At 28.1% G+C, this 11,559-nt stretch overlaps 1 protein-coding gene across 1 annotated transcript; it reads left to right on the top strand.

Moving 5' to 3' along the window:
• The first annotated feature begins 1,187 nt into the window (after window positions 1-1,187).
• LOC114171946 (serine carboxypeptidase-like 11) lies at window positions 1,188-5,328 on the top strand. The gene is given in 16 exon segments (XM_028056715.1): window positions 1,188-1,656; window positions 2,198-2,378; window positions 2,443-2,464; window positions 2,467-2,590; window positions 2,691-2,767; window positions 2,898-3,020; window positions 3,144-3,246; window positions 3,386-3,423; window positions 3,506-3,604; window positions 3,691-3,777; window positions 3,888-4,037; window positions 4,221-4,292; window positions 4,373-4,491; window positions 4,591-4,704; window positions 4,795-4,840; window positions 5,049-5,328. Coding segments are annotated over 16 exon segments (1,446 nt in total). The 5' UTR covers window positions 1,188-1,649; the 3' UTR covers window positions 5,133-5,328.
• The last annotated feature ends 6,231 nt before the right edge of the window (window positions 5,329-11,559 follow it).

Below are 11,559 nucleotides of genomic sequence, written 5' to 3'. Positions count from 1 at the left end.
AAATATTCATACAAAAACTATTGAACAGTGTAAACTCTAACTCTTCGTATAAACTGTAAATAAAAAACAAAAAGAAATACTGTTCACAATCAAACCATTAAACAAAATGCACTATGACCATTCAACAAAAATTTTCCAAATTTCATTATGCAGCTCTTAAATTCCAATTGTTCAACAACTACTTATTAACCCATTGTAAGTACTAAGCAAAACTCATTTCTGTCACCGAAAACACTCATTGATTCATAATTTAATTTTAAATTGACATAAAGTTAACTTCCCTTATATTACATTTTCTTGTACGATAAAATTAATTAAAGAGGAAGATGAAGCAAAATACCAAAATTTTTTACATCACCTCAATAACTTACTCCTAATTAAAATCTAAAAAAAAAAAACAGTTCAAATCCAGAATCCTTCTACCTTAAAGAAACCTAAATCCTAGTTCATGTATGCACCTCCATAAGCAAACAAGATTACCTAATGCAAGGTTCATATTGATGAACTTATACTTTTCTTTAATTTGAGTGGAAGACAAAGCTCACAAGGGATGGAGAATACTTTGTATTTTGTACCGGAGATCGAAGCGGAAGAGTAGGGATGATCGAATAAGATTAAAAATGAAGAAATTGTTAAACATTTTATAATTAAAAAGTTACTAAATAAAGAAACATGTGATATTTTTTGTATGATTGTTGTTACATTTATGATTTAGATTTTCTTTCCTATTTTAAATAAATAAAATTATCTTATAATTAAAAATTAAAAATAAAAATAAAAAACTGCTTTCATATTTTATTTTTTATTTATTTTTTTAAAATTAATTTGATTTTGAGTAATGAGGAAGGGAAAGAGAAGTTTTAGTATAGGTTGCACACCCTCTTTTTCTAAGTTCAGTTCCATGCACATTTTGTTTTACAAATATGGATTACTCTTCAAACCTACCCAAAGTCCATTTTTGACATATACGTTACATAGCATATCCTATTAAGTAAATTAAAATTAAAATATAAATGTAAATTTAATTATGAGGTATAAATGATTTCATATACTTATATATTATAAAAACATACTCTATTACATTACTTAATTGGTCTCGGGCACAACGTGGGAGTGGTCCTTATCCTTATAATACGCAACCTCTGGAGGAACAGCAATAAGAGAAAAAAAAAACAGAAAAAAAAAAAAGAAGAAGCACGAGAGAGATTCATAAGTGGGAACAACCTGAAGAGAAGAGAAGAGAAGAGAAGAAGACACAAAGGAAAAGAAGAACAACCAAAAGACTGAAGGCCCCTGATGTGTGAAACTGTGTGATCCTGATTTAAGTCCCACAGGTGAGGTTATCACAATGCAATAAACTTTCTCTTCACTTTCTTCCAAACACACTCTGCTCCACTCACGGATCTCTATCCGCCACTCAGGTACACAGTTTTATTATCAAGGATAGGTTAGATTTTTATAACCAAAATTTCAGTAGATTTTTACTATTTTACGATTTATCTCGATTTTATCTCATACTTCTTCTGCATGCAATTCAACTCATGTGTGGACCCATTTCTTTTGCAGTGCCCATATCTATGTCAGAGTATGAGTATGGTAAATTTAATTGGAAGGTTTAAGTGCAGGACATTTAAAAAGATGGAAATAACATGTTAAGTGCGTGGGCCTGCTTTTCTTCATACTTCTTTCGACAGCTGCTTTTGTCTACATGCACCCTGTTTTCTTATATACACCTGTTAGGCTTCTTCTATTTTACCCTAACTGCATGTATCAAGATCCTTTCATATACGCATCATTCCCTTTAAAAAAAAACAATAACAATTCTGTAACATTTTTGTTTTTTTGGATATGAGTTTGTAAGTAGTTATGTATTATGCATATAGAATTTGACACCTTTTTTTTAATATTCAAAATATTTTTTTCTGATTCTTTCATTTAGATGTTTGCATGACTGTACTGTATAGGTAGTCTAATATCTCAAAATAAGTATATAAGTACTTGTGTGATTATACGTCTGTCGTCCTAATAATTGGTATTTTTCTTTTTTCAACAATTTCAAAACACAAAAGAATAAAGTTTGAGATTGAGAAAAAAAATAAATTCTCAACAGTACTGAGGTGGATCTTTGCATACTTAATCAATCAATTAAAAATTGTGTTTATTTTAATCATTTAATTAAGGCCCGCGTGTTATACAGGGTCACTGAAAATGGCAAAGCTTAGTTCAAGTTGCAGCACTGGTTATGTTTTGGCTCATTACGGGATTCCACTTCCCCTTCTTCTCTTATCACAATTCTTCTTTCAACTTTCATGGTGTGGCTCCACAGTTAAGTTCCTTCCTGGATTCGAGGGACCCCTTCCTTTTCTTCTTGAAACCGGGTACGTTAAACTCAGTTAGAAAAATGTTACTACAATGAAAGTTGACATTATATTTGTTGGATAGATATGTGGGAGTGGGTGAATCAGAGAGGATGTGCAGGCATTCTACTACTTCATTGAGTCAGAGAACAATCCAAAGGACGATCCTCTCATGCTTTGGCTCACTGGTGGCCCTGGCTGTTCAGCCCTCTCTGGTCTTGTCTTTGAAATAGGTGATAGTATCATCATTGTTTTTTCAATTTCTATTTTGCTTCTTCGCAATGGTTATTATGTATTAGGCAATTAGATTACTATTCTATTTCAATGTTGCAGGTCCACTTGGTTTTAAACATGAAGAGTATAATGGAAGCCTCCCAAATTTGTTCTTGAGGCCACACTCATGGACAAAGGTTTCCACTGTTCTTGATCTTTTTGTTGGTTCAAAAACTGGTCTTTTAGCTTCATTGTATTTATTTCATCGCATCCGTTTCTTATGCTTATTTATTGATATTTAGTGCTGATCTTTGCTATTTTTGACAGGTTAGTAGCATTATATTTGTAGACTTGCCTGTTTCTACAGGCTTCACTTATGCCACCACAAAGTCGGCTACTCAACGAAGTGATTCCACACTAGTTCTCCAAGTCCATCAATTTCTTAGGAAGGTGCTCACCATTTTTTTGTTTTTGGTTTTATTTCACAATTATCACCTTTTTCTTTGGATTTTGTTGTTTATAGACAAGTATTTAGTTAACAGAGTTTGTATGATCATGTTTAATTTTTTGCAGTGGTTGATTGATCATCCAAAATTTTTGACAAATGAAGTTTACATTGGTGGCGATTCATATTCTGGAATTCCTGTTCCGGCAGTGGTTCAAGAAATTTCCCGAGGTGAGAAACTCATGTGTGTTTCAATGTGTATAGAAAAACTGTGACCACAAATTTATACTGAAGCTAAACCTTCTCTGCTGTTTAATAGCCTCATTGGGTTGTTGAAAATTTTAACAACTGTCAAATTCCATATTTTCAGGAAATCAGAAAGGCGTTCAACCATGGATAAATCTCCAGGTTATAGAATATTGTAAGAGAATCCCGTCCTTGAAATATACACCATCTCTGCAGATTGATGACCATTCGTCCTTTTCTTCAGGGTTACCTGCTAGGGAATGCACTAACAACTCGAAGAGAAGAGAACTATCAAATTCCCTTTTCTCACGGCATGGCACTTATATCTGATGAACTATACGAGGTAATTTCATTGTAATTCATCAATACCTATCTTATCTTAAAAATTGTAAACTCAAATGCTAACGAATCTCTAGTTATAATGAAAAGTCACTGCAAAAACATTGTAAAGGAGAGTACATAAACGTAGACACCAGAAATGCATTATGTTCCAGAGATATGGCGTCATTTGACGCGGTACGCATCGTTTTTTTTTCTTCTGCCCCATCTTTCCATATCAAATTTCACCAGTAGAGTTTCTAGTGGTGAAATATGCATCACACAACGATTTTTCCATTGCGACACAGGCTATATCAGGAATTTCAGACACGTATATTTTGGAGCCAAAATGCGAATGGCTTGATACGGACACATCTCAGAGGATATCACTAATTAAGAAATATCCCGCCAACAAGCTCTCAGATACTCATCTCAATTTGCCACCCTTAAACTGTGGAGTAAACTTCATGTTCTATTGCATCAGACACGTTTCGCTTAATGCTTCTTTTCTTATATTATCCAGTTACAATCTTGCTATATACCTTGCATCCATAAACTACTATCAAGTTATTTCTTAATTGCATTTAAAGCCAAATTCTTCATTGGATTTAACTTGATGTTTATCTCCTTTCCACCATCAGACTTATGTATACTTCCTCTGCGGTTTTTGGGCCAATGATGACAATGTTCGTAGTGCACTGCATATCCGCAAGGTGCAGTTGATACTTGTAACAATATTCTTTCCACATACAGTTAGTTGGCTATAAAATTGCATTTTGGTTGCATGTTGCAGGGAAGTATAGGAAAATGGCGTCGGTGTACCTTGGATATACCTCACGATATGGATATTCCAGAAAGCTATGGGTATCATGTAAACCTTAGTAGAAAAGGTTATCGTTCACTGATATACAGGTCAATATCCTTTCTCTATGCTCAAAAGGAATAAGGTAATACAGATGAAGGAATTTAAATATCACAAGGTAAATAACTTCTCTGTTGTATTGATAACAGTGGCGACCATGACATGAAAATAGCTTTCTTGGCAACTCAGGCATGGATAAGATCTTTGAACTACTCCATCGTAGATGATTGGAGGCAATGGTATACAGATGGCCAAGTTGCAGGGTATTCTTACTTTAGTTAGGATTACTTTATCTACAAAAAAAAAGTAATTGAATATTGTGTATTAATATATATTTGTTTTCCTGCAAGCAGATACACAAGAACTTACTCCAATCGTATGACATTTGCAACTGTGAAGGCAAGTTTTTCTGTTCTTCTTACGGTTCTTGTGGGTCACACGAAGACTCCATTTGATTAGGGTATTTTAGATAGGTGAAGAAGGGATAAATTTAATGGATATTGTTTACAAAAATAAATTTGAATGGTGGAGTTGATGCAGTGAGAATGAAGTATAAGGCAATATTTGGTAGTTCCTTATTTCATTGTTTGTTCTCGTATACTTTCAGGGTGGAAGCCACATAGCTCCAGAGTCCAATCCTAAAGAATGCTTTGCTATGTTCAGTAGATGGTTATCTAAGAAGCCTTTGTAGGAACAACCAAACTAGGTCATCTACTATGAGAGGCAATCCTCGAGGTAGATTTATCTTTGTCAACCAAATAAAGATAGTTATTATCTTTCTAAAGACACCTTGCAAATCCTACAATTGGTATTTGAATAATCGGATATTAAAGATATTAAGGATGTGCCAAGTTAAAAGTGATCACATTGTATTGTTTTTATTGTTATGTATGTGAAAGATTACAATAACCTTAATATGTAGTAATTTTAATCTACAATAGACAAATAGAATACAAAAGAACAATCTCGTCTATTGATAAATAGGTTTGGACCCTATTTTTTATTTTATCGGCAATTGTTAGATATTAATTTTTATTAATGGAGAAGTTGAATTCACGATCTCTCTTATCCTCGGATAGAACACTTATATTTTTTTCTATCATGTTTTTTTGGAAGGCCGAACAACTTTAAAGAAAGTACATGTTCTTTTGGAAGGCCAAACGACTTTTCTCTCCCTTACTACTTTAATTCAAATATGCCTTTTAGTTCTAATGATTAACATGACAAATTAAGAATTACATGCATGATAGTTTTTCCTCAAAGATTTAAGATTAAGTTTGGTTTCATCACTGGAATTCACAGTCATTGCAAGAGTAGCTCAAAAGTTTAGGAGATCTAAAACAAATTTAAAAATAAGGTCTTTATTTTAATACTTTTTTTTGAATTTTTCTTTTATGAAAATTATTTATTAAATTGTCATAATTAATTTTATTTAATATTTTTTTTCAATAGATAATAAGGTTAATATATGTAATTTTTCTATAGACGACATTGTTGATCTCAAATAAGTTTTTTATTATCTTTAGCTTTAAGAAATTCATCTTGATTAAAGCAATGGACACTTGAATTATTAACATTATTCTATAAGTTATATATCCATTTCAAAAAAAATCTATTCTTTTTATATAATTAAGAATATGAAATGGTTTATTATTTTCTGAACCTATAATTTCTCTTAAGAAATTTAATTCTTAAAATAAATTAAATCCATCAATATCAAACAAATTATCATGTTTTAAAGATTTTCAAAGTTTAACCATTTTTCTTTCAAAAAGGTATAATGTAGTGACTTTAAGTTTTTTAACACTAAATCAAAAATAAAAATATCTTCATATATTTTAAATTGTCAAATCTACGTTGAAATATGTTAATTGTTTTATCTATACTTTACAAAATGTAATCAATTATAAATAATTATTGAAGAGATTTTACCATTTCATTATTCTTATTAAGTTGTTTCTTTTTTGCGTCTAATACGTTTTTTCAATAAATTTAGGTTCTTATTTATTTCAATAGCAGTTTCTTTAACAAAAATCAATGCTTTTCAAATCCATTTTCTTCTACTTTTCAAAGAATGGAAGAATACTTCTTAATTGTTCAATAATTTCATCAATGCTCAAATCTTTTGATCGTAAATGCTTAAAGTAAGTTTTTTTTCTTCTAAACTAAACTATCTTTCTCCACTAAACTCAACTCTAAATTATGCTCAAATTAATCTATTATCGACAAAGACTAAACTTTAATCTAATTAATAATTTTGTAGGAAAATTTCAGTTTCTCATCAAGTATATATAAAAAAAACTCTCAAAAACTCGTAAATCAAAAAGTATTGAAAAATAAAAAAATGTAGGAACGCATTTATAATTCTAATACAAATCTAAAACAAAATAAAAACAATATCAACACGAATAAAAAGGAAAAACATACTAACTAGAAGATGATGGAAAAATTGGTACAGGACTAAAAAAAGTAAGGAGAGACAAAAGAAGTCACAAAAAGATAAAAGATGTTAACAAGTGATATCAAAAGCTTAGATTTGAAAGTTGTTAACAACTTAAATTTGAAAGTTACTTTTATTATTATCATGATCTTAATTATACACATATTTTTTATTTATTTTTAATTTGTCCAAATAATGTATTAATTTTAAATTTATTAAATCAAATATAGGACATACATATAATTATCTTTATTTCTTACTATTTTTATCAATTTTTTAATATTTTACGTGAAAATTTTCAAGAATTGAATTGAGTAACCTTTTTATCTTTTGTTTTAATATTTATATATTTCTTTTTTATATATAATATTTAACTTTTAAATATTAAATTAATATTTAAAAAAATAAAAAGGCGATACAAATATAAATATTTATATACCTAATATTCAATAAAATAAGAATAAAACAAAATTTTCATGTCAATTGAATAAAATATATGATAATCAAAATATGGAAACTTTTCGGCATCCATGTTTTCTTTCTGCACCTCCATATTTTTAAAATTTTAACTATTTACGGATTCTACGCTCCGTAATTATTTTAAATTACACGATTCATAATATAATTAGTAACGTAAATTTATATTTTGAATCAAATAATCTATAATATAAATGTACATTATAAATTATACGATTCATAATCTAAAGTTGTATTTTTGAATAATCTAAAATTGTATATTTTGAATCATGTAATTTGTAATGTAAATATATATTTTGGATTATCTAATCCGTAATGTAGTTTTTCATTACAGATTATACAATCCAAAATATACAAAGATTATGAAATTTAAATTTTATATTTCAAATTTTTCATTGTTGATTTTCGTCTTTTTTTCTTATACTATATTATTGTGATATTTCAATTTATTCTAATTAACACTTATAAATGATTTTGAGAGTGGAAATGGAAGACGAAAATGAGACAGAGATAATGGTGGAAGGAAAAGATAGGGTGGAAGTAAAGATAAAGCTAGAGAAGAAGATAAAGGTGAGAGAAGATAGGATGAAGTTGCTTATTGGCTTAATATATCTTTAAAAAGTTACAAGAATGAATAATATTATTCTTTTCTTTGTTTTTCATTTTTAGTTTGTTAGAAAAAGTTGTAAAATATTTTTTCAGAAAAATAATTAAATATTTTATTATGAAAAATGTTTTATAATTTAACTTTCTCTTATATTTATAAATAATACTTAAAATTCATAATAATAAATTTCTTTAGATTAGCGTAAATATATTATAAATAAACAGAATCAAACTTCAAAACAATTTTCAACATACATGTAATGATTTTAGACATACAGAATGAACACTATCTTGGTTATTGATTTTAGACGTAGTTTTTTGTTCACATGCTTTTTCTGATTCTAAGCTCACCTCCCTACACATTTTGTTATATAACTAAAAATCTGTTTTGTTTTGCTCTTCCAACTCACATTAAGTCCACTTCTACTTTTAGCATACTCAAAAACTTAAAAAACATATAAACAAGATACCATATACCATTAAGGAAATTAAAACTTAAATGTAATTATATTTTATTATGAGATATAAATCATTTTATACACTTGATATTGTAAACACATTTTTTTACGCTACTTAATACACTTATTTATTATCAAAACACACTCTTTTACATTATTTAACTCAGATCGGTTTCAAGTAGATTTTTAAATAAGCACACCATTTTTTTAAATATTCCATTGTGTTAATTCTTTGTTATTGGACTCTGCTAGTGTTTAAAATAAAATAAACTATTTTAAAAGTTTGATCGAATTAATTATTAGTATTTTAGGGATACTAGCTAATAATAAGAATAAAATACTTTTACTGAATTGCTGTAGGAAGGAGCTGATGAGCTTCCCATTAAAAACTAAATTCAAGAAAATATTTGTTTTAATCTAAAATTGACATGATAGTTGCATCTAGGGATGGCAACGGGCGGGGCGAGGACGGGTTTCGTTATCCATACCCATCCCCGCATAAAAATTCATCCCCATCCCCATACCCAAACCCAACGGGTATCAAACTTTTTTCCCATTCCTATCCCCACCGGGTAATGGGTATAATCTCGTACCCATACCCGTACCCGTGTTCTAACTACTTCAATATTAATTTTTATAAAAGAAAAGAATTACGGTAAAGAAAACATAATATTATGAAATATTCAATATTAGGAGGATTTTCTTCGATGCCAAATACCATAAAATAAATTATAATTGTTTAAATTTATATTAGAATACCAAATAAAATTTCATGTGAACCAAACATTTATTAAATTTGCAAACTACAACATTGATGAACTTAGTTGATAAAATTAAAAAATATTTCAAAAAATATAAAAGGAAAACAAATATTCAAATTAAAATATATTTAAATGTTTGTTTACTTCAATTTTTTAAATTCTAATGAATCTTTTTTTTATACACTAATAAAAGTTATAATATATCACTTGATCAAAATGACACAAAAAACAAATAATAAACATAATAATAAAAGGAAAACAAATATTCAAATTAAAATATATTTTAAATGTTTGTTTACTTCAATTTTTTAAATTATAATAAATCTCTTTTTTATACACTAATAAAAGTTATAATACATCACTTCATCAAAATGACACAAAGAAACAATAATAAACATAATAATAAAATTTTGACATAGATTTTGTATCTTTTGAACTTCAATATATGTTGGATAGTGACAAAAAATATTCATAGCAATTACATTAAATTTTATATTGTAGTAAATAAAAGTTATTTATACAATTAAGTGAAAAAAATTACAGTATGATTAATAGTGAGTTATAAAATAACAATAGTTAGATAGAATATATCGAAATATTATTCTACATGATGAAAATAAACAATAAATAAAAATATTAAAAACTAACAAATGTGTGTTTTAGAAATATTTGAGAGACTATCGAAAGAAATCGCCAAAAGAAATCAAATGTATAATTAAGGTATGATAAAATAAAAAATACCTTAGAGAACTAATTATTAAATTATGTTTGAAGTGGTTAAAATTAAATAGAAATATCATAGTGACCAAAAAATTTGTCATTAAATTACAAATAAATTAGTAATTAAATTGGTCACTAATCAAGTATCGATTCGATCATTGAATCAGTCACTAATTTAGTCATTGATTCAGACAATAATCAACTACTACCACCAATGACGAAAAATAGTGACTGATATGGGTTACTGACTAAATCAGTCACCATTTCATGTTTTTCTTGTAGTGAATTATCAGTATACTATTCCTAAATATCATTATATATTATATATATATATATATATATATAATATATATATATATATATATATATATATAAATTTAACCACTTCAAACAGAATTTAAAGTTGAAAAAATTACATTATGATTAATAATGAGTTATAAAATAAAAAATAATTAGATAGAATATATCGAAATATTATTCTACATGATAAAAATAAAAACAATAAATAAAAATATTAAAAACTAACAAATGTGGTTTTAGAAATAATTTGAGAGACTATCGAAAAAATCACACAAAGGAAATCAAATGTATAACTAAGGTATGATAGACGAAAAATATCTTAGAGAACTAAGAAAACTTTTCAAATATCAACATATATACTTAAAGGTTGAAAAATAACGAAAATTATTTTAATGAAACAAAAGAGTTCTTCAAATTAAACAAAAATTGATAATAATAATAATAATAATAAGTAAAGATTTTTTTTTTATATTACCTTAAATTGAGAGTATAAACATTCTCATGTGAAAGGAAAATTTATAATAAATAAAAATATTAAAAATAATATAAATATTCAAATGTGAGGCATAATATTTTTTTTATTAACATACATCATTTTAACATAATTACATAAAGGTTATGATAAGATAAAAAATATATTAGAGATGAGAATGAGTTTCATGACAAATGAAATAATTAAAAGAAAAAAAAATATATATATAAGAGTTACTTGATTAATTGTGAATATTTTAATAATTTAAACGAGAATGGAGATATGGCGGGACGGATATTATGGCGGGTATATGTACATCCCCATACCCATCCCATACCCAACTGAAAAGTCGAGGATTCCCCATACCCATACCCATACCCAGTCAATGCGGGGATTCCCCGTCAAACGGAGACGGGTTCGGGCAATACCCACGGGAACGGGTTTATTTGCCATCTCTAGATCCAGACCCGCCAAAATCATCTTTACATTTTAATCGGCTTAAATACCTTTTTGGTCTTTATAGTGTTTGTTACTGATAGTCCTTATTTTGACAGAATGTTTAAAATGATCTTTATTCTTACCCAATGTTTAAAATGGTCCCCATTCTCGTAATTCATGTTTTATTTGGTTGTTTTATGTAACGCTGTATTATACAAGTGGCACAATTTGTATTTGGATGTGTTACGTGTACTGTACAGGTGGCTAATTAACGTTAATTTTTCAATTTAGGGGAAATTTTGCAATTAGAGAAATTTCTTCATCTTCGTCTTTGTTGAGTTTGGATTTGCAGAGGAAGCAGCTAATACTTGTCATTTCATCATTGGACTGCAGTTGCGCTCTTCATCTCAATTTTCCAATTAATCATCATCAACAAGGTAAGTGGG

This window comes from Vigna unguiculata, unplaced genomic scaffold (genome assembly GCF_004118075.2).
Source record: "Vigna unguiculata cultivar IT97K-499-35 unplaced genomic scaffold, ASM411807v1 contig_434, whole genome shotgun sequence".
Classification (NCBI taxonomy): Eukaryota; Viridiplantae; Streptophyta; class Magnoliopsida; order Fabales; family Fabaceae; genus Vigna; species Vigna unguiculata.
This window is presented reverse-complemented; position numbering and strand designations above follow the sequence as displayed.